At 35.4% G+C, this 23,608-nt stretch overlaps 1 protein-coding gene and 1 long non-coding RNA gene across 2 annotated transcripts in view; one reads left to right on the top strand and one right to left on the bottom strand.

The window, feature by feature from the left end:
* Positions 1 to 3,387: 3,387 nt before the first annotated feature.
* LOC111561346 lies at positions 3,388 to 18,003 on the bottom strand. Its single transcript, XR_002743846.2, has 2 exons — positions 15,247 to 18,003; positions 3,388 to 4,270 (listed from the first exon to the last, which is right to left on the bottom strand). It is a non-coding gene; the product is annotated as an uncharacterized LOC111561346 (long non-coding RNA).
* Positions 4,233 to 23,608, top strand: part of ABCD2 (ATP binding cassette subfamily D member 2) — a 67,683-nt gene continuing 48,307 nt past the window's right edge. Inside the window, exons 1-5 of the mRNA XM_011283869.4 lie at positions 4,233 to 5,382; positions 6,956 to 7,136; positions 17,998 to 18,119; positions 21,401 to 21,569; positions 22,210 to 22,304. Coding sequence (XP_011282171.3) covers positions 4,444 to 5,382; positions 6,956 to 7,136; positions 17,998 to 18,119; positions 21,401 to 21,569; positions 22,210 to 22,304 — 1,506 coding nt within the window. The 5' untranslated portion in view covers positions 4,233 to 4,443. The remainder of the gene's footprint in view (positions 5,383 to 6,955; positions 7,137 to 17,997; positions 18,120 to 21,400; positions 21,570 to 22,209; positions 22,305 to 23,608) is intronic.

Below are 23,608 nucleotides of genomic sequence, written 5' to 3'. Positions count from 1 at the left end.
TTAGCCTCCCGAAAGCCTCTGCGGTTTCTGCGGAGACAGTGGCCTGATAGGGCGGCAAGGGACCCTGTGGGAAAGCAGCCAGTCCGCCTAGGGGAAGAGGAATCAGCAGTTTTAACCGCTGAGGCAAGGGAAGCCTAAGTAAATGAAGTTTCGGACTGTGGCCACAGGGTTAGAGTTTCAGGCCACCGCCACCATAATTTCATTTAGTTCTATATTGGTCTCAGCCTTCTTTTTCAGATCAAAGATCAGACTTGGGGGAGAAAAAGAAGGCAAAGAGAAAGTTATAAGATTCCTAACCCTAAAGATAATGTTTGCATTCCTGCTTATCTATCACTCTGTATCCAGTTCCTTTAAATATCTTTCACATACGGTTTTAATATTCCGTAAACAGTTGTTTATTAGAAACATTGCACGTTGGTGATTTACTCTTCGGTACATTTTTATAAGTTTCTGAGAGTGATCAAAATTTTAGTTAAGCTGTAAAGGCCCAAAGACTCTCAACTTCTTAACGAAAAAATAACCTCAAAACAAAAATTGGATTTTGCTATTCATTTCTGTGTTATGTTTGTATATCTTCATAAAACATTTATCCTACAACCTGCTCTATGATATTTTGGCTGGAAACTAGAAATCTCTTGTCCCCCCAAAAATGCACAAAGTAATTCCACCCGTTCCCCAATTGTTAAGATCGTTTCCCAGAATTTAACCTAGGGAATATCTCATAATTTCAAATATAAAATATCTTCTATTAAGTCATTGGGAATAAATATTTAAATAGGATTACCTCCCAGGGTAGATATCTTGTTTAATGATATAAATACCAATTTTCATAATAAAAATTCATCAAAGTATATCTATTATTGGTTTGAATTAGACCGAGTGAATATGCCATTTCAGAACAAATCAATCTTCCACATTGTATAGCTGGTCATTCTCAGTAACTAAACCATACAGTTAAGTTAGAAGCAACGACCCAATGTTATTAGCTTTTCCTACTTTCAACATTTTTTGAACAGGAACAAATTGACTAAAAGGGTAAAATAACTTGCTAGAAGATTAACTGACTTTTGATATATTATTGTATGTGGAAAGGACATAAAGGAGTGGTTAACCAATTTACTAAAAAATCAAGAACTGGGAGCTGGATATAAACATCTCTTCTCCCTGACTAAAGTTACTGCTTTCCTTCCAGTCAGTCACAGGGAGGCAGTAGGAGTGGTGAATTACGCTAAGGAAAAATTAATCTAGGAGACACATCTTCAGACAAGATATTTTCTGGGTTTTCCTTCACAGCAAAAGACATTTCCTCATGAACTAATTATTCGGTGGTTATTTATAACAGCTGAAATGTTGACCTAAGATCTCATCTTCAGTGTTGTTTTATACCTCACATGAATAAGACTAGCATGATCAATAGATAATGAGTCAAACACAGTGCTATTTTAGGGCCAGTAGGGCAATTAGGTAATCTCTTGGGTCAGTAAACAGTTCAAGAAAGGAATACAGCACAGATGAAATACCACTTACCATTTGTTGAAAGGAAATCCATCTAAAATTCTTAAACCTTAATTTTATCTTTGTTACTAAAAATTACTTACTTTCTGGTGATTTACTATATAAACATACAACATATATATTATCTACAATATATATTGTTATTTATGTGTAGATGTCTTTATTATAAAAATCATTTCTGATGTTTTACACTTTTAAAGCATATAGTTTTATATGTTTTGTATATATCCTTGAATATATATAAGCATGGGAGTAGAATTTAAATGGTTTTAATTAGATCTGTACTTAAGAGGCTCAACATCAAGTCATATCTCACATTGACCTTTTCCCCAGTTCTAGTAACTGGCTTTCAACCTTCCTTATACCACAATTCTAGCAACCAAATTTCTATCTTATTTTCCTCATACCTAGTCTTTCGCTCCAAGACATTAAAACGTGTTCCTGCACCTCAGCGTCAGTATCAGTTGGTAAACTGACCTACCTACAATTAAGTGTGGGCCCATTTGGATCTCTAATGTTCTATGCTTCTAGATTCCCCCTGCACTGCTCCTTCTATACATTGGCTTGGCCTCCAGTGATGTAAGCCACTTGCCTCGATTGCCGGCTGCTTTCTGACCTACACATCCCTCTGTGTAGCATATTCTGCCTGGCTGAACATCCTCCTGTCACTTCCATTTAAGGTTACCCTGGCCCTCCACTTCTCCTGTCACAGTCAGGAGATGTGATATAAAGAATTAAAATTTATAAATGTAAGACAGCCTCATTTTGACACATGAAAAGCATGAGATTAGGAATAAAAGATGTTGAAAATAACCACCTTAACATTAGAATCTCTACATACAGACTTTGTAAATTTAAATGAAATGATTGTGCTGCTAATATGGCCAGCTATCAAAGAGACTTGCATGACTTTGCCACTCACATGTTAGTAAATTTGCTGAATTGAATGCAAACAAATGAAAAGAGACCTGTGATGATTCTTGGAATTAATATAGGTACATGGGAAAGTTAAGAATATTGTTACTTATAAAAGTCAGAATAGTTCTTTACTCACAGTAAAATGAAAATGAAAATCATTCAACACTGAGACAGGTTATATATTCTATCACAGAGGTTGGGAAACTTCTTCCAAAGGGGGTCAGATAGTAAATATTTAGGCTCTGTTTTATCTACCCAATTCTGTCACTGTAGCTTGAAAACCACAAACAATAAATAAATGGGTATGACTGTGTTCCAATAAAACTTTATTTCTGGATGCTGAAATAAAAACCTCATAAAAGTCTCACATCACAAAATATTATTCTTCTTTTGATGTATTTTTGACCACTTTAAAATGTAAAAACTGTTCTTGGCTCAAGGGCCAAATTTGGCTCACTGCTTGGGTTGTAATTTGCCAACCTCCATTTTAGTTTAATGCATATTTTCCCAGGCTTCCAGATGACTAGAAATGTGTATGTATGTTGTGTATGGGGGTGGATGGGGAAGCAAAAATGTTTTTGCATATTCAAGAATATACTCATCCTTACCAAAAAAAAAAAAAAAGGCTCTTTACATTTTTTTTAAATATGCAAAATTTTGCTTGGCTATTTAGCAGTTTAAGTCCTCCATTCGTGATGTAGAGAATTTTTTTAATGCTCTTGGTTATTATCAAATAACAAAAATGGAAGTGGGAAGTAATCAAATTATCTCAAAGCCTTAACAAAAGCTAGAAAAAGACAAAACAAACAAACAAAATCTCTTAAAAATAAGGTTCTCGAGAAGCTATTTCTACCATCTAACTGGGGTTGGATTCCCAAATGGTTAACTTTTGATTATAGAGTCACATACCTCCAAGTAACAACTATCTAAAGGACACAAGGAAGGAGATAGAAGTGAAACCTTGCACTCGTTTATTTAATAGTTACATTGTAAATAAATATGCTCCATTGCTAAAAATAGCCGTTATGGAGTTGGAAGATTTTTACTATAAGGACAAGTAAACATACGGATGGGAGTATAGCAAATAATTATTTTTTATACTACAGAAGACTTCTATTTACCAAAAACAAACAAACACCCCCCCCCAAACAAAACAAAACAAAACAAAAAACCCACAAAAAGGAATATCCTCAATTACAACTTGTCTGATAGGTTCTAGGACTTCATGTGGAATCACAGAAAAAAACAAAATGGGGGTTGGGGCAGCGGCACCAAAGATCATATCTAAGTATTTGATACTTTGTTTTTTCCAGTGGCCTCCACACTTGTCACTTTCTTTTCTCTCCATTTTACATTCATTCAATACTCTTTTCAGACTCTTTATGTTGACACTCTTGTCCCTCCTCCCCCATTTCCCTCGTTCCTTCTCCCTCATCTCGTTTTACAGCTCTTGAAAATCTCCCTTCCTTTTTGCTCTTCCCCTTGTGGTATCCACTAAAACCTTAGAGAAGAGACGTATATCCTGAAACTTCTGTGGGTTTCTAAGTGACGCTGAGCATGCTCAGTAGCAAGGGCAGGTTTTGTCGCCAGCAGCTGCCCTGATTCGACCTCTCCAAAAATAGACATTTAACTCTTTGAACTCCCGGTTAAGGATGTAATTCGTTTTGCTCTCTCCTCATTTTCAAGGTTCAAAGGGAGGCAGCGAGGCTTCCAAGGTCCCACCGCTCTGCCAGCCAATGAGGAGCCTGAGAGGGAGGAGCCTGGGGCGGCTTGGTGCAGCTTGAGCTTCTGAGAGATTCATCCCCGTAGATGCAGTGGAGTCTGAGGTCTGCTGCATCTGTCACAGCAGAACAAAATTAAAACAAAAACAAAAACAAAAACAACAGAAGAGGAGAAATGCTGCAGACTATGGAACGCTGTAGGACTTTCTGAAACATTTGCTGGGGATTCCCGCGGAGCATGATCTTTTAAAACCAATTCTTTTTGAAGCCGGTTTGGGTAACTGGGAAAATGACAAATATGCTAAATGCAGCAGCTGATCGGGTGAAATGGACCAGATCGAGTGCTGCTAAAAGGGCTGCCTGCCTGGTGGCTGCGGCATATGCTCTGAAAACACTCTATCCCGTCATTGGCAAGCGTTTAAAGCAATCTGGCCACAGGAAGAAAAAAGAAGCAGTTTACCCGGCTGCAGAGAACAGAGAAATACTGCATTGCACCGAGAACACTTGTAAAAAACCTTGTCCTGGAGTGAATGCAGATTTTTTCAAACAGCTACTAGAACTTCGTAAAATTCTCTTTCCAAAACTTGTGACCACTGAAACAGGCTGGCTCTGCCTTCACTCAGTGGCTCTAATCTCAAGAACCTTTCTATCGATCTATGTGGCTGGTCTGGATGGAAAAATCGTGAAAAGCATTGTGGAAAAGAAGCCTCGAACTTTCATCATCAAATTAATCAAGTGGCTTATGATTGCCATCCCTGCCACCTTTGTTAACAGTGCAATAAGGTACCTGGAGTGCAAATTGGCTTTGGCCTTCAGAACTCGCCTGGTAGACCATGCCTATGAAACCTATTTTACAAATCAGACTTATTATAAGGTGATCAATATGGATGGGAGGCTGGCAAACCCTGACCAGTCTCTTACTGAGGATATTATGATGTTCTCCCAGTCTGTGGCTCACTTGTACTCCAATCTGACCAAGCCTATTTTAGATGTAATCTTGACCTCCTACACGCTTATCCAGACTGCTACATCCAGAGGAGCAAGCCCAATTGGGCCCACCCTATTAGCGGGACTTGTGGTATATGCCACTGCTAAAGTTTTGAAAGCTTGCTCTCCCAAATTTGGCAAATTGGTGGCTGAAGAAGCTCACAGAAAAGGCTATTTGCGGTATGTGCACTCCAGAATTATAGCCAATGTTGAAGAAATTGCCTTTTACAGAGGACATAAGGTAAGATAGAAATTAAGGTGATGGGTGAAATGTGAGACTCTTCCAGCTGCCACTGCAGTGCTAGATACCATCTGTTGTACTGTCGATGGACCCACTTCTTTAGCGTTTTAGATTTCTATGACGTCTAAACCTGTATTGAAGTATAGGCTTCCTTACCTTTCCAGTTACAAGCTGTTAAAGAACTATGGAGTGCAAACTTTTCTAAAGTGTCATAAGAATAAGATATCCAACAATCTGAAAAACAGCCTGCTTAACCTCAGGTACCCAAATATGCTCAGAATTTTCTCTAAAGCATTTTCTTAAAACTAAAAATTCTAACTAGTCCTAGAGCATTAGAAGAAAATGTTTGTTTGGAAACTAAGTAAACACATTTCCATTGGGATGGAAAATTTAGGATGGTATTCTTGTTGTTGTTGTTGTTCTTTTGTTTTTCAAGAAGGGGGAAAAAAAACAAACCCAATGCTTTTACATGAAAGACAAGTTTGACAATTTTGCCTGCCTGGTCAATGGACTGACTTCAGTCCTAAGAATTGCAGGAGAATGTGTCTCACAAATAGCATTTGCATTACTATTAGTTACTGTTCAGTACCATATTTTGACACAAATAAAAAGAGGCAGTGAAATGAAATTTTGTCTAGCTTTCAGGGAAAAGCTAAGATTAGAGAAGTAATGAGGATGAGAAAAAGAGTTCCAGAATGTTATTTTTAAATATTAAAGATTTTCAACATGAAGCAGATCCCTAAAATAGTTAGCCTAATTACATAAGCAGGCAGTGCATTAAAGTAACTTCAGAATATTAAGTATGATGGAAATTTTTAAGGTGATGAATCTGAAATCTTAACACAAATGACTTCACAAATGAAATATTAAGGAATTCTAAAATTGAAGATGGTATTTTAATTACCAAGCAGCATTATTTAATTTTTGAAGCATCATCAATTATCAAAATACTTTTAAAGTAACAGCAACCTGAAGAAGAAAATTTAAAGCAAATTTAGGACTTTTACTGCCACTTGAAAATTGGTCTCATGCGTTATATTAATCATACTGATTGGTCATTCCTCTTGAATCATTGAACTCAGTGATGTAAATTATAGCATGTTGTAGGCTTCTTGCATTTATGACAAAATCCAGTAAATTGAGTTAGTTCAAAAATGGAGTCTAATTACACGTATATGTGTCACATCTTTATTTTTAGGTATTTTTGGTGTGATCAAGAAAGATAAGGTTCTAACATTGCTTATTCATGTCTTACAGGATATTATTTAATCTTAACATCTTATATATATAATTTTGAAATCATAATTGTAAATCAGTTATATGTATTTTATACTTAATATTCTATTGACTTGAGTATCATGGTTTTTTAAAAATAATACAGGTGTGACCAAAATTAAAAAATAATGACTAATTCTGATAGTGATCTATATTTATTCATTGTTAGATCGTAGATAATAATATCCTAAGTAAAACAAAATAATATGTACTTATCTTTTTAAAAAGTCCTCAAACATACAGTATTTAATTTTATAGCTCATGCTGAGTTAATTCTTATCTCTGTTTCCCTCCATAGGTAGAAATGAAGCAACTCCAGAAAAGTTACAAAGCTTTAGCAGATCAAATGAACCTCATCTTATCCAAACGTTTGTGGTATATCATGATAGAGCAATTCTTGATGAAGTATGTTTGGAGCAGCAGTGGACTAATTATGGTGGCTGTACCTATTATCACTGCAACTGGCTTTGCCGATGGTGGTAATGGCATTTATGCTCAATCTCAACTATATGTTTAAGATTATTTCTCTTGAAGGTGTCACTGCTGGTTTTGTGTGAGTGAAACTGTGTATATAGTCATTATTCTATGGTCATTTATTGGTCAGAAACAATGGCAGACTTTGCAACATCCAATAATAAGACCAGCAATATGAAAAGAAGTGTCTCAAAACACCTTTCTAGTTCTGAGATATTTCAGAGATCTCTGATGCAGTGTTTCTGGAAGTTGACCTTGAGCAATCTTAATTATTCTGCCTAATACAAAATGATTCCCTAGTTTGCACTTAAATTCAAAGCAAATTAATACCTTCAAAAAGAGTATTATACAAGTTTTCCGCATGTGTTGTAAACTTCAGTTCTGAACATCCTATGCATTTAGTCTATAGATATTCTATAACTGGATTAGTCCTGATTTGTGATTTTAAGAACTGGTTGACTACATGAAGGAACCAGGAATATTGTTTCAAGGAGTGTTTCATGCCATAGAGCAAGGTCTTCTCTACTTGTAGGTAATGTAGATAATTTCCTCGGTAGCATGATTTAGTGGCATTGTGGAAGTAGGAGTTGGCAAGTTGCAGGCATCTAATTCTATTCTATCACCATCTCAATGGTTTTTGCCAACATTTTCATCCTTTGGAATAAATGAAAAATATAAGGGCAAGAAGGACAACATTAAAATGTTGTGTAATACCTAAGATGGGAGTTTGGGTTGTAATTGGCAGGGACAGGAGGGAATTGATTAAAGAAGTATCATTCTCTGCTCTTCCACGATATAAAATATTCCCCTTCCTCTTTAGAAACCACTCGACCAAAATGGGCCTTGGTGTTGAAGGCACTAGAGAAAAGCGTGGGCTTTTAGTAAGACAACTCTTGGCTTTCCCTCTTCTTGCCTGCATCCTCTTAGTCATGTTAATTAAACATTCTAAAACTCAATTTTCTCATCTATAAAATGAAAATCAGAAGCACTACTTCAGAGAATTGTGAGACTTTAGTAAAATAATGTTTTTACAGTACAGAGCATACTCTTGATGTTCTTGATACATGGTGATAAATTATTACCTAGAAAACAAAAGGCAACACTAAGAATAAATAGTATAACAGAATATAGTGTAACAGAATAGTTACAGTTATTTTTGGTATGGAATTGAGAATCAATAGTTATTCATTGGAAGTCGTCTAATAAAAACAAGTACAAAATTACCTTTTCTTTAATGTTTTGAAACAGTGCTTCAATGCTTTAACCAATTCTTACAAAAATAGTTGTCAAATTTGGGTCATTCTTAACCTAAAATTGTTCACTTTAGTAAATTTAGATTTGTCAATTCCTTGTGATGAGTGCTATACATATACCAAATAAACTCCACAACTTAACTGTCTAATAGCCAGTGCATTTAGACTGCTAGGGAAAGTGACTTTTATCTGTTTTAAAATTTTATTAAAAAATCATTTTAATAAGTTTATATTGAAAAAGGTATTGTTAGTAATAATATTTTTAGACTTAATCCTTCCGTAATGAAATAAAATAAATTACTTTTCAAAAGAGTATTAGAGAAAAAAAAGACACTTCAAAACCTATGGTCTTAGGATTAATTTTACTAAGAAACTTGACAAAATTATCAGATATTTGTAGTAAGTCTATTTAAATGTAGGGGTATTTTTAAGGTTTCATATATGAGGAATATTAGAGACAACCCCAATGATGAGATAATGGTGTAGTTCTATTAGTCCTTAGAAGCATTGGTCTTATTAGAAAACCCTGGAGTATTCAACAAAGAACAGAGAAAATGCAGCTATTAGTGGGTGACAAATTAACCCTACAGAGACCAGTTGGAAGTAAACAATGTATGCAAAGAATCTAACAATCTTACTTTCATAGGTGATGTAATAAGATATTTAAAAATAAACCCTATAAATTCTAAAACATGCCTTATTAAACTAAAGAAACAACATTAAAATTTTAAATAGAAATTATGATAATGATAGCATTTATGCAAATGAACAAAGTAATTCTCAAAGCTTCTTTTCAAATTTTTTTTTAATGCTTATTTATTTTTAAGACAGAGAAAGACAGAGCATGAGCAGGGGAGGGGCAGAGAGAGAGAGGGAGACACAGAATCTGAAAAAGGCTCCAGGCTCCAAGTTGTCAGCCCAGAGCCCAATGCAGGGCTTGAACTCACAAACCATGAGATCAGGACCTGAGCCGAAGTCGGACGCTTAACCGACTGAGCCACCCAGGTGCCCCTTAAAGTTTCTTTTAAAAGAAAATTTTATACAAAGAGAAGCAATATGACAATTAAATAGACAAAAAATGAATTCACAGGTCAACATTATAAGAGTATGCTTCCACTGGGTGTTGTATGGAAACCAATTTGACAATAAACTTCATATATTGAAAAAAAAGAAAAAAAAAGTATGCTTCAATATTTTCTGTAACTTCTAAAGTTACTGTATGATGCTTATAACGTTTATATGTATATTTTTACTAAATGTACTTGACCTACAATGATTTAACACACAAAAATATTAGCTTACCATTTTACTCAGACAAAATTATTTATCTATTTTTTTAATGTTTATTTATTTTTGACAGAGACAGAGTGCAAGTGGGGCATGGGCAGAGAGAAAGGGAGACACAGAATCTGAAGCAGGCTCCAGGCTCTGAGCTGTTAGCACAGAGCCCAATGCGCGGCTCGAACTCATGAACCATGAGTCATGACCTGGGCCAAAGTCAGATGCTTAACTGACTTAGCCACCCAGGCGCCCCTATTTATTTATTTTTTTAGATAATGACATAGCTTTGAGCCCTTGGGTCTTGGAATTACATACCCTATATTCTACTCTTGTCTTTAATCTTAATTTACACTTATGCCCTGCATTGCCCTTTATGTTAGAGATGAATGAAGTACATGATACTGTATATTTTAAAACAAAAAGACATGAAAAGAAATGGGTGAATAAGAGAGGAATGGCAGGCGTGCCTAATTGTCTGTCGGTTAAGCGTCTCGCTCTTGATTTCAGCTCACATCATGATCTCAGAGTTCATGGGATCCAGCCCCAAGTTGGGCTCTGTGCTGACAGCACAGAGCCTGCTGGGGATTCTCTCTCTCCCTCTCTCTCTACCCTTCTCTCACTCACTTGTGCTCTCTCTCTCAAAATAAATAAACTTTTTATAAAAAGAGAGGAATGACAAAGAGAAAAGGAGAAAAAGTAGGATAGAGAAAAGATAGAATGAAGAAAGAAGCAGGCCACTGCTCAAATTTTCACTCTGCTGTTTAATACTTAACCATCCTTGAGAAAGTTACATAAGCTTTCTATGTCCCAGTTTTCTCATCTTAACTATAGGGATAAGAATATATATCTTACAGAGTTGTTATGAAATTATATGTAAAGTATTTAATGTGCTTTGAAACAGTCCTTGGCAACAAACAGAGGGTTACTGGAAAGGTTGTGGGAGGGGGGATGGGCTCAATGGGTAAGGGGAATTAAGGAATCTACTCCTGAAATCATTGTTGCACTATATGCTAACTAATTTGGATGTAAATTAAAAAAAGAAAATTAAAAGAAAAAAAAAAAAGAAACAGTCCTTGGCAAATAGTAAAAGCTTAGGTGGAAGCAATTGTTAATATTTATTATATTCTTAACATGTGGGCACTGGAGTCAGATTTTCTGGGTTCAAATGCTGGCCCTTTTGCTTACTAGGTAAAGCTGTGACTACAGGCAAATCATTTAACTTTTTTGTGCTTCAATTTTCTCATTTCCAAAATGGGGGAAATTATAGCAGGGTTGTTATGAGGATTAAAACTGACATACGTAAAACTTAGAATATTCCCTGCCTCATAAGAAATGGTCAATAGATGTTTGCTGGCATGGTTCTCATAGTTAAAGGAGCAAAGCATTTGGAAATGATTAGGAAATCAGAAGTATAGGAGCACAATTTTTCTTTCTTCCTTTCTTTCTTTCTTTTTTTTTTTTTGGAGGAGAAAAGGAAAATAGTTCTGCAGTAGTTTTGTTATACCATTTACTTACAGCTTTAAGTGAAATCTTCTGGTAAGGGCAGGATTATGTTTATGTTCAAGTTCCCATTACAAAATTGCATACAGAATCATGCTATTTCACATCGGAAGAGGAGCTTCCAAGTCATCTATTCTGGAGCCCCAGAATTGCCTACGTTCACACAAATGGTTAGTGGAAGCACTAAGGATGGAAGGCACTCCATAATTCCTAGTGCGCTATGTTTTCCCCCGTCACCATGTGGCCTCCATATTAGATACTGGAACTTGCTCTAGAAGGGATTTAACTTGGTTTGACACTAAGTAATCATGTGGCCATATGGTTGAAAAAGAAGCACTGATATAGTTAATTATGTATATTTTCTATTTTATTTTTTAGAGGATATTCCTTTTATCTGGTGTCAAAAGAGAGATTGAAATGCTATGAAGAAAATCTCCAATTTTTTTTATTTTAACTTCCAGTGTAGTTAACATACAGTGTTATATTAGTTTCATGTGTACAATATTGTGATTCAACAATTTCATACATCACCCAGGGCTCGTTATGACAAGTGCACTCCTTAATCCCCAGCATCTATTTCATCCATCCCCCCCAACTACCTCCCCTCTGGTAACCATCACTTTGTTCTCTATAGTTAAGAGTTTGTTTCATGGTTTGTCTCTCTCTCTCTCTCTCTTTTTTTTTTTTACCTTTGCTCATTTATTTAATTTCTTAAATTCACATATGAGTGAAATCATACAGTACTTGTCTTTCTCTGACTTATTTCGCTTAGCATTTTACTCTCTAGCTCCATCCATATTGTTGCAAGTGGCAGGATTTCATTCTTCTCTTATGGCTGAATAATATTCCATTGTGTGTACATACCACATCCAGTCATTAATCAATGGATACTTGGGCTGCTTCCATGATTTGGTTATTGTAAATAACGCTGCCATAAACATAGGAATGCATGTATCCCTTTAAATTAGTGTTTTTGTATTGTTTGGGTAAATACCCAGGAGTACAATTACTGGATTATAGGGTAGTTCTATTTTCGGTTTTTTGAGGAACCTCCATACTGTTGTCCATTGTGACTGCGCCAGTTTGCATCCCCCCAAAAGTATAAAAGGGTTCCTTTTTTCCACATCCTTGCCAACACTTGCTTTTCTTGTGTTCAGATTTTAGCCATTCTGATGGGTATGTTGTGATATCTCATTGTAGTTTGGACTTGCATTTCCTCCATGATGAGTGATTTTTGAGCATCTTTTCATATGTCTGTTGGCCACCTGGTATCATCTCAATTTTTTAATGTTATAGGCCCCTTTTCTTCTGTTTGTATCAAGAACAGTTCTGGGCAAGGCCAAAGAAAGCTACTTCAGTTCTCTCCTACCAGATCTTATCACAGGCATATAACAGGGAAGCTGGCTTCTAGGCCACTAGCACTACCGGTAGTATCTGCCTGTTGGTAGTCTGCTAGTGTAAGGCGGCAGAGCAGAAAGAGCAACTGACAGATACTGCGCTTAAGAATTGAACTAAACTCTATCATCACCTAGTAACATGGGTGATGTTTTTTATTCCTAAAATGTACCTCCCACAAAATCATAGTTATAACTCCTGTTGTGTTAGTGTCTCATATTCTAATGTCAAATCATTGGAATATAATTTTATATTATGGGTCAATTTGGATGTAATTCCTCTCCTGTTGACCAATTTATTGTAACAATAATTACCAAAACATAAGAAAGACATACTTTTTGGGGCGCCTGGGTGGCGCAGTCGGTTAAGCGTCCGACTTCAGCCAGGTCACGATCTCGCGGTCCGTGAGTTCGAGCCCCGCGTCGGGCTCTGGGCTGATGGCTCAGAGCCTGGAGCCTGTTTCCAATTCTGTGTCTCCCTCTCTCTCTGCCCCGCCCCCGTTCATGCTCTGTCTCTCTCTGTCCCCCAAAAAATAAATAAACGTTGAGAAAAAAATTTATAAAAAAAAGAAAGACATACTTTTTTAGCTGTAATTAGCTATGCCTTTTACATAGCTATAATTTTTAAAGTATAACATACATGCAGTAAAGGACCCAATCATTAGTGTACCACTCAATGAACTGTCACAAAGTTAACAAATATAAATAATTACCACTCCCAAGAAATAGAAACTTACCTACATCCCAGAATCCCCCATGCTCCTTGCTAGTTTTATTCCCATCTTCAGCCCCCTGTCCCCAGTCCCACTTACTCCTGTTCCCAGTATGCCCCAGTAAAGGCAATTATTCTACTGACCATTCATTAGTGTTTGCTGGGTTTGAAACTTGTATAAATAGTATCAAACAGTACACATAGGAGTTCTAGTTGCTCCACATCTTTGTCGATGTTTGATGTCAGTCTTTTTCATTTTAGGCATAGTGGTAAATCACTGTGGCCTTAGTTTGCATTTCTCTGATGACTAATGAAATTAAGCACTTTTTTTTTTTTTTAACATTTATCTATTATTGAGAGACAGAGAGACAGAGCATGAGCAGGGGAGAGGCAGAGAGAGGAGGAGACACAGAATCCGAAGCAGGCTCCAGGCTCCAGCTGTCAGCACAGAGCCGGAGGCAGGGCTTGAACTCACAAACCGCGAGATCATGACCTGAGCCTAAGTCAGACGCTCAACTGACTGAGCCACCCAGGCCCCAAGAGATTAAGCACTCTTTATTTGTTTATTGGCCATTTGGATAGCTTTTCTTTTTTAAAAAAATTTTTAGTGTTTATTTTTGAGAGAGAGCGTGCGCGTGCGTGCGCGTGTGCATGAGTTGGGGGAGGGACAGGGAGAAAGGGAGACACAGAATCTGAAGCAGGTTCCAGGCTCTGAGCTGCCAACACAGAGCCTGACACTGGGCTCCCAACTCATGAGTAAGTTACTTTGGTTTTTTTCATTTTAATTATTATTCTTTTCTTGTTTCTTTATGTTTAATGTTTATTTTTGAGAGAGAAAGAGAGAGACAGAGCACAAGTAGGGGAGAGGCAGAGAAAGAGAGAGAGACACAGAATCCAAAGCAGGCTCCAGGCTCTGAGCTGTCAGCACAGAGCCCGATGTGGGGCCCAATGCAGGGCTCGAAGTCACAAACCTCGAGATCATGACCTGAGCTGAAGTCGGACACCTAACCAACTGAGCCACCCAGGCACCCCAGATAGCTTTTCTTATGAAGCGCCAATAAGTTTTTTGCTCACTTTTAAACTGACTTTTCTGTTTTTTTCTTATTGACTTGTAAAAATTCTTGTGTACTCTATAATGTGACTTTTGTCAGACATACACACACACAATCTTAAATATCTTTTCCCACTCTATTCTTACCTTTTCAGTCTCTTAATAGTGTGTAAGAGAAGTTCATTTTAACAGTTCAGTTTATCAATCATTTTTGTGTGTATGGTTAGTGATTTTATGTCTTATTCAAGAAATATTTGCCTAATCCAAGGCCATGAAGATATTCTCCTACTTTATCTTCTAGAAAATTATTGGTTTTTCATTTCATATTGAGATCTTCAATCCAATTAGAATTGATATTTTATACAGTGTGAGGTAGGGAAAGACCATAAGGTTTTGCTGAGATTTGTCAATATGATAAAGATAAAATTCAAGCGGAAAGAATTAAACTCAGATTATAAGTCCAAAGAAAAAAGTATGGAGGAATAACCTACTATTTTAGTTTTTAAAAAATTAACAGACTTAGGGTGCCTCGGTGGCTCAGAGTCACCTGCTGAGAGTCCGATCCTTGATCTCAGCTCAGGTCTGAATCTTAGGCTCGTGAGTTGAAACCCTGCTTTGAGGCATGAAGCCTACTTAAACAAAAAATTAATAGACTTAATTTTCTTAGAGCAGTTTTAGGTGTACAGAAAAATTGAGCAGGAAGTACAAAGAGTTCCAAATAAATATCCAGTTTCCCTCACAGCTTCCCCTATTATTTACATCTTGTATTAGTGTGGTACATTTGTTACAACTGATGAACCAATATGCACACATTATTAACTGAAGTGCATCGTTTACATTAGGATTTATTCTTAGCGTTGTACAGCTGTAGGGTTTTTGACAAGTGCATCATGACATAACCTTAGTTTTTAAATTTTTTCTCACCTTTGCAGTGAATAACAGATGTCACCATCTTTCAATATATACTTTTATTTGCAGAGCTGAAAGGTTGAAGTAAAATGAGCAAATAATGTTAAATATTACATCCTTAAATGAGAAACATTTGACAAAATATTTAAACTATTTGGTGAGGAAAATAAAATGTGTTGACCTATGATACAAAATACGTGAGTGCCCTAGGTCATGAATTTATATTCTGCCACTAAGGAAATGGCTTTTTCATAGAAGTTATGCAGTTGGCTGTTGTATGCATGACAAAATACTACTGGCACTGTCCTCATAGTACCTGCCAAAAAACAACCAATAGAATAAAAGTCAAATGAAATCTGTCCACAGCTATTTGTAATTTTGTTGCTAAAAGCATGAAGAAAACCCAGTAAGCACTAATCTGCCAAATCAACATGGAAAGTACCATGCCGTATCAAGCACAAATCCATCTGTGCTAGTGTTTTTCCTTGTTAACAGAGGCTGTTGCTGAAAGCTGCTACTCAAACCCCTTTTAACCTAAATTCATGAAATTCCATAATTATTTTAGATCATCAGCCAGATTCTCTATGAGCCAAACCTATTCTTAGAACTTTAACTGATATAGCAATTCATTATTTTTGTAGCTTGCTGAGAACCCTTCTGTAATTTTTTGTGGCTATCTGAATTTTATCACATTTAAATGTGTTAAGAATATCTACATTCTGTTCCCAGTCTATTTATCCAATCACATCCTTCACTCCTCACTTCTACCAGCACTCAAAGCCTTTCTTTTTTCATTCTTCAAGGAAACTAACTTCAAGGGACTAATGGTAGTTCTGTAAAGCAGTGATTAACAGTAGGGCCAGGAGGGACCATATTGGATTGTCTCCATGGACACATGGTGATTCTGATATTCAAGTGAAATCTGTGCCTGCCACCACCCATTCTGTAACATGAGCAGGCTATTTATCATCCAATTGGCATTGCTTGAAATTTCCCTTCTCTGTGCCATTACTTATGCTGTACTTGTGATTTCTTAATTGTACATAGTCTTCAAGGCCTCTGTCACAGTCGGCTGCTCCGTGAAACATTTCCTGTGTCTTGCAGCAAGAACTGATTTTTGCCCTCTCCAAACACCTCACACTAACTCTTGTCATAGGCTACCCTGCATACTTATTTAGGAACTTGTCTTCTGTCTCCTACCAGACTGTAAGTCCCCCAAGGAAAGAGTCTGAAAATCACATTTATCCTTGCATGTCATATAATACTGTGCCTAATTTCTTAACACATCTAGTTGTTTAGTAAATATCTGCTGAGTGAATTTTACCTTATATTATGCATGGAACCCTTTCAAACTCAGCTGAGCTGTCTATGAGCAAGTAAAGGTAAAAGTATTTGGTAGTCCTAGCAGGGCACAAGTTAAATATTTGCACTGTTGTAGAAAACAAAACACAAAAAATGAAACAAACAAACAAACAAACAAAAAAACACTTTACACTGAGATAAAACAGAGAGAAATATATATCAAAATGGGCCTATGGCTATCTATAGCATTCTAATACTTTCATTAATTTATAGTATTTAATTTAGAACTTTGGAGATAATTTATAGAGAATCCTATAGATGATGGGAAATATAAAGTAATGACTGGGGAGAACAATTTAGAAGAATAAGACTAAATTGAGTACATACGCAATAATAACCAGAGAAAGTAATCACCGCCAACACTTAGAGCACTTATTATCAGCCATGGATTAGACTAATACTTCATTTGTATCTCACCTTTAAACCTCACAACAATCCTTTGAGATACAATTGTTTAAGATAGTAGTATGAATTCTCTCATTTACACATGAGAAAATAGGCATGAAGAAGGTCATTGGCTTGTTTTATTTCTCTTACCATTTGTCATTAAGTAGTAGAGCCTGCATTCAAACCTAGTCTACCTCCTACTCTTGACCGTAATTCTGCTTTGACAGTAATTTAGGATGTTCATCCATGTATCCATTTATTCATCCATGCATTCAATACACATTGAGGTGTATTCTGTGCTGGACACTCTGCTGAGTACTGGGAATAAAGAGTAAAAAACAGTCTTGACTCTTAAGGAGCCTATAGTTTATTAGAAAAGGCAGATGAGGGTTTCCAGGGAAATCTCTTCTAACGAGTTGACTTTCTTAAAGAAAGAGCTAGGCAAAAAAAGGAAGGGAAGTGTAGTAAGTATATATATTAATGGTATATATACCATTTCAAGTGGTATATGCAAATACCAAAGAATAAACAGAATTTTGTATGCTTGAGGTGAATGGAATATTGTATGTTTGAAGTGCTGTAGGTACAGTTTGGGTGAAACATATAAACTAAGTCTAGATTATGAAGATCAGCTAATTTACATTTCTATTGAAGGAATCACCCTAGAAATACTTGCTTATATTCCAGTTATTACTAGTTTATTGAACAAATCACTAGCATTTTACTGCGTAACTCTATGAAGGGCTGAATGTTGAATTTGGAAAGGTTTGAAAAAATGCTAAATGAAAATAGTCTTAATTGGTAATTTAATTGCTCTAACTCTCTCCTAAAAAAATAATGAAAGGAAGCTTTAAATAAAATCTGGTACAAATACTGTATTTTCAATAATTCATTAAATTTCTAGAAAATTGCTGATATTAATGAAAAATTTACACGTGGGTTTTTTAGTCACCATTTCATTTGTAAAAATGAAATAGTTACTTGAAAAAACTCAATAGTTTTGTAATTTGCTTTTAGATCTAGAAGATGGCCAAAAACAAGCTATGGTTAGTGAACGGACAGAAGCCTTTACTACTGCTCGAAATTTATTGGCCTCTGGAGCTGATGCTATCGAAAGGATTATGTCGTCATACAAAGAGGTACTTGCATATCTTGTTTTCAATTTGATTAAAATAAAATATTTGAAAATCAAGAAAGATGTAAATTATCAGATATACTTAGCATTTTGAAAGCATCTTTTCTCTACTAAAAATTCCTAAAACTGTAATCAAGATAAAGGGCAGCAACTCCTAAGTGTTTTGATGCTAATACTATTTGAGTTTTACACTCTCAATTGAAACTCCCCTTTTTCTTTCTTTTTTTTTTTAATGTTTATTTGTTTATTTTGAGACAGAGCGAGTAAGTGCACAAGGAGGGGAGGGGCAGAGAGAGAGAGGGAGAGTGAGAATCCTAAGCAGCCCCAGCCCTATCAGCTAGAGCCTGACTTAAAGGCTTGATCTCAAGAACAGTGAGATCATAAACTGAGCCCAAATCAAGAGCAGGGCGCTCAACCAACTGAGCCGCAGAGGCGCCCCTAGTATGACATATCTGTTTTTAAAAAAAAAGTCTATTAGGTGTGGATTCTGGAACCAGAGAACCTACATTTAAAAGCTTACTCCAGTATTTACAAATTATGTGAACTTGATCAAGTTCCTTAACCTGTCTGCATTTGTTTCCTCATATGTGAAATGGGGATAATGACGGCATTGATTTTGTAGGGTTGTTGTGAGTCAATACATGTAGAATATTTAAAACAACAGGGGCATCTGGGTGGCTCAGTCGGTTAAGCATCCAAGCTTTGGCTTAGGTCATGATCTCATGGTTCGTGAGTTCAAACCCTGTGTGGGGCTCTTACTGACAGCTCGGAGCCTGGAGCCTGCTTCAGATTCTGTGTCTCCCTCTCTCTCTCTGTCCCTCCCCTGCTCACTCTCTGTCTCTCTCTGTCTCTCTCAAAAATAAATAAACATTAAAAAAATCATAATAATTATAAAAATAACACATATTAAGGAATTCAATCACTGCTAGCCAATAATATCATTTATATACTTTGCAAACTTGTACTCATCGTTCATGACAAGTCAAGCCTCACCAACCGCATATAAAATCCTCTTGTGATTCCACCTTCTTCCCCACCTTCCTTGCAGAGTCTGGGTCTTCCTTCTCCGTGTCCCAGTAAATCTGATGCTTTACCACATTACAATTGTCTATCTGCTCACCAGACCCTGAGTGGAAAGCATTAACTTACTCATCTTTGCAGTCCTAATCATTTTAATACTTGGAATATTGTATGTGGTCAAGAAATGTTTGCTGAAAGAATGGTATTAAGACCTGAAGATGTCACAGTGTTAAAATTAGAAATTATTTATTTCAGATATTATGTAATATTCCCATGATTAATCATTTTCACCATTAATTTACTCTTTTGGCTTTTGTATCAATATGAATCACCAGACCATCATTATAAATTTATCTGCCTATTAAATCAGCCTTGAATAGACCATATAAAAGAGTAAGAAAGTTTGTGATTTGCTGACAAAAGTTTTCAGTGTCATTCAACAACTGATTTATTGAAAGGATTTTTTTTTTTTAAAAAGTAAAACCGATTGTTTAGGGTCATATACCAAAACAACTCAGCTTTAAATTTTCTTTTCAAATAATAATTTTGATAATGTGTACATCGTTTTTAAGATAGGTTTTTGATGTAATAAATCATTTATTAAAATTAAATGACAAATCAAAGTTTTACGCATCTCATATTAAAATACTTTGCTACCTAAGTCACAGAAAGAAATTGACTAGTTTTTTCTACATTGTATCCAGTACAAGAAATAATTTCATTTTGCTTTATTTTCCCTGAATATACTTGGGATCATAGAATGTTCACATCTAAAGAATCTTACCATTGCTGTAACAGCACAAGCAAGAACCATGTGTTCTCTCTGCTGGTTCCAGAAGAAACAAGATTCCTCTCTAGAGTAAGAGTCCTAGGGCAAACTCCGTGCCTTGTATCCCAAAGTAATTTGTCAACAGTCATATGCTCACTCTGCCCACTCCACCTTGCATTCTAGCGTATTAACTCATTGCCTCTTGCCTTTCTTTAACTGACCCATACATTTCATTTTGGATTTTTTCCTCTATGCAAATACATTTACCTGAGTTTCTTTTGAATCTGTATGTTGTTAATTCTTGGCTCTGTTTTGCTCCACTTGGGGACTCAAGGGATTCTTCTAGATAACATTTTAGAAATTACCGATTAAATAGTTACATTAATATACAGAAATGAAATACTAAATACAGACGTCTCACATAGTAGAGACGTGTGCTAGAAGGCTATAGATAACTATCCATACTCATTTACGGCTTAGGTTTTGCACACACATAAATCTTACACAAATGTCAGCATTGTTGTATTATTCCACAATTTATTAGTGACATGCCTTGCTTGTTGGTACCAATTTCCTAGTAAATATTCCCATAAGGGAATGGTTTTTGTGCTTCTCTTTGCACTGAGAAAGGTGGTCTTGACAGGAGATGAGTCACCTTTCACATTACCCTGATAACAACAAGGTGTTATTTTAATAGAAAAACAGCAAGGGATTCAACCTAAATTGGACAACTGGCAGAATAAGAGCAAGGCACCATTCTACTGAGCCTTAGGGACTAAAACAGAGATTTATCTCATTTTTAATCGCACCCAGAATAAAAGTCAGATTTAATGTTTTTCTTTGGGCATGTAAATCATGTTTGGCTGGAAAAGAAGCTGAACTATGGGATTTGGACTGAAAAGGATTTGAAGCTTTTCACTGAGCTCACTTCCCGTATTGATATCCTCTGACAGGAGTGTTTTCTTTGGCGAAGCTTAGGAATTTTGACAATCAATTTGACTTAAAAACATTCATTTCATAATAAGGAAAAAAAACCCCCTATTTTTCTTATATTTAAAATCTTCCATTTTAAATTGAAAAAAGATATCAAAACAAAGGATTGTTATTTCATTGAATGACGTTAAGCTTTTCACAAAATTTCTAATTTTCTGGAAATAAAATTTGTCATGTAAACAGGAGCCAAATCAGAAATTTGATTGAAAGATTTTAAGCCTCACTAACATTCTGAAATCTTTACATTTTATTTTGAACACTCACTTGAATGAATAATTTTTTATGGGTTTTATAATTCCAATCAAATTTACATTGACACTGTGTTATTTTGCTCTCTTGGTAAGCCTTTTCTGTTATTTTTTATCACTAACAGATGTATTATTTTTTTCACGTATTATGAAATAAGATCTTTAATATTAAATCAAGAAGCTAATAGATTGCATATTTATTTAAAAGTCTATCTGGAGTATATTAACTCTATTTTATCTCTGTGCTGATTTTAGATCACAGAATTAGCAGGCTATACTGCTCGAGTGTACAATATGTTTTGGGTCTTTGATGAAGTAAAAAGAGGCATTTATAAGAGAGCTGCTGTCATGCAAGAGTCTGAAAACCATAGCAAGAATGGAGTTAACATAGAATTACCCCTCAGTGACACATTGGAAATCAAAGGTATTAAAGCAAATGTTTTATATTTTCCTCTTTTGAAATGCTTACTTTATCAACAGAACCAAAATTTTTTAGAAGATCACTGTTATTAGTTACCAAGAGCTAATATTTACTTATTTAAACAACTATTCCTAAAGTTAGTGTCACAATTTGAGGAGTGGTGACTAACATTACCAAGAAAAAATTATGCTATTTTATTTAGAACAAATTTCTAAAATTATTTTTAGAAACTGAACATATGGCAGGATGAATTGTTTGCTTTTAAAATTCAAATACAGAATTAGAGCTAACATTTTATTGTTCTTCATTATTCTATATTTTTTAACTTAACTTTAATTATCACATTTTTAAAAATTGTGTTATTCCACACCTTAATTCTCTTATTGCAGCATTGTATTTTTTCTGTAGGGAAGGTTAATTTAGTGAAATAAACAATTATAAAGAATATAGCTAGGTTATATCAGATAGAGTTTATCTCATTATGCTCTCATTATGATGTTGACATTAGATTATTGTACAATGTTTCTGAGAAATATTTTCCAAATATATGTGTCAGAATGTCCAAATTTACATTAAACCTCTTTTGAGATGTAGATACAACATATACTAGCTTTTATAACTTAAACTATTCCTTAACTTTTAGGAAGAGTTATTGATGTGGATCATGGAATTATTTGTGAAAATGTTCCCATAATTACACCAACGGGAGAAGTGGTGGCTTCCAGGCTAAACTTCAAAGTAAGATGATATTCAAGAATCTTCTGATTGTTGCCATCACACTAATACAAAACAACTCAGAATTCATGTACCTTATGTTAAGTACTTGGAGGAGCATATGGAAAGGAGGGGAAATCAAGAAAGGTATGCATAGTGGCTCAATTACAGAAGCAGTTCCTCAGAAAGCAAAGAGAAAGAGAAATTTGATTTCTACTGCTTTTTTGCCGGGGTGAAAATCAAAATTTCTCAGTGCACTGAGGGCCCATACAAGGTAACTTTTGGGAACAATAGAGAAATTCCTCAGAAATTAATATCTGGAAAAAGATTTTAATTTTTTCCTTATACGGATTACTCAAAATATACAAGCCTATGTTGTAATGTATTTACTAAAATATAAGGAAGAGGTCATTAGCAAGTTTACTTCTGCTATTATATATTCTCTAAATATAATTTATATTTCCAATAATCACCTCTTCCATAGGAAGAAATAATCAGAAGATTCATGGATTGGAATTTAGTGTTTAATTTTGTTGAGATTAAGAGTTGTTATTTATTATTCTATGTCTTGGTAACAAAAACCAAGAAGTGAAAATTGCTTAGTAAACCAGAGGCCCTAATTTAAAGCATTGTAAAATTTGAACAAACATTTTTGGAATTCAAGCACACAATAATTCGCTGATAAGCATTAATGACTACAATGAAGGCATCTAAATTTACGAAGACATGATTGGACTTGGTAACAGAATTAACAAACATGACAATACACATACTAATGATTTCAGCATGGACCTCAGTCTAAGTTTAATTATTACAGATGTGCTTGCAAATGAATAAGGGTTCTGGAAGATGATAAGTACTGAACATAGGAAAATTCTGTGTTAATAAATATAGGAGAAATTGTGTTTGTTTTGAGAGAGAGAATGAGTGGGGGAGGGGCAGAGAGAGAGACTCTTAAGCAGGCTCCTCAGCGTAGAGGCTGATTTAGGGATTAATCCCATGACCCTGGGATCATGACCTGAGCTGAAATCAAGAGTCGGACGCTTAATCGACTAAGCCACCCAGATGCCTGAGAAATTGTATTTAAATTACAATTTGGTTAGGCTTTATTTTTCCATTTATAGACTTACAGAATGATTTAATTAGTTGGATATGATCAGGAGTACCAATTAGGTGCTAATGATGCACCATAATCTTAAGTAGATTTGAAATAAAACATTTGAAGGGGCATATATGGAATGTTTCATTATTTATTAATAGTTTAGCAATTTTTAATTTATGAATTGTTATACAGAATTTGTCAGGTTAGGTTTTGTAGTATCAATTCT

This window comes from Felis catus, chromosome B4, assembly GCF_018350175.1.
Source record: "Felis catus isolate Fca126 chromosome B4, F.catus_Fca126_mat1.0, whole genome shotgun sequence".
In the NCBI taxonomy this organism is placed as follows: Eukaryota; Metazoa; Chordata; class Mammalia; order Carnivora; family Felidae; genus Felis; species Felis catus.
The sequence above is the reverse complement of the archived record's forward strand: the minus strand, read 5'-3'. Positions and strand labels throughout refer to the sequence as shown.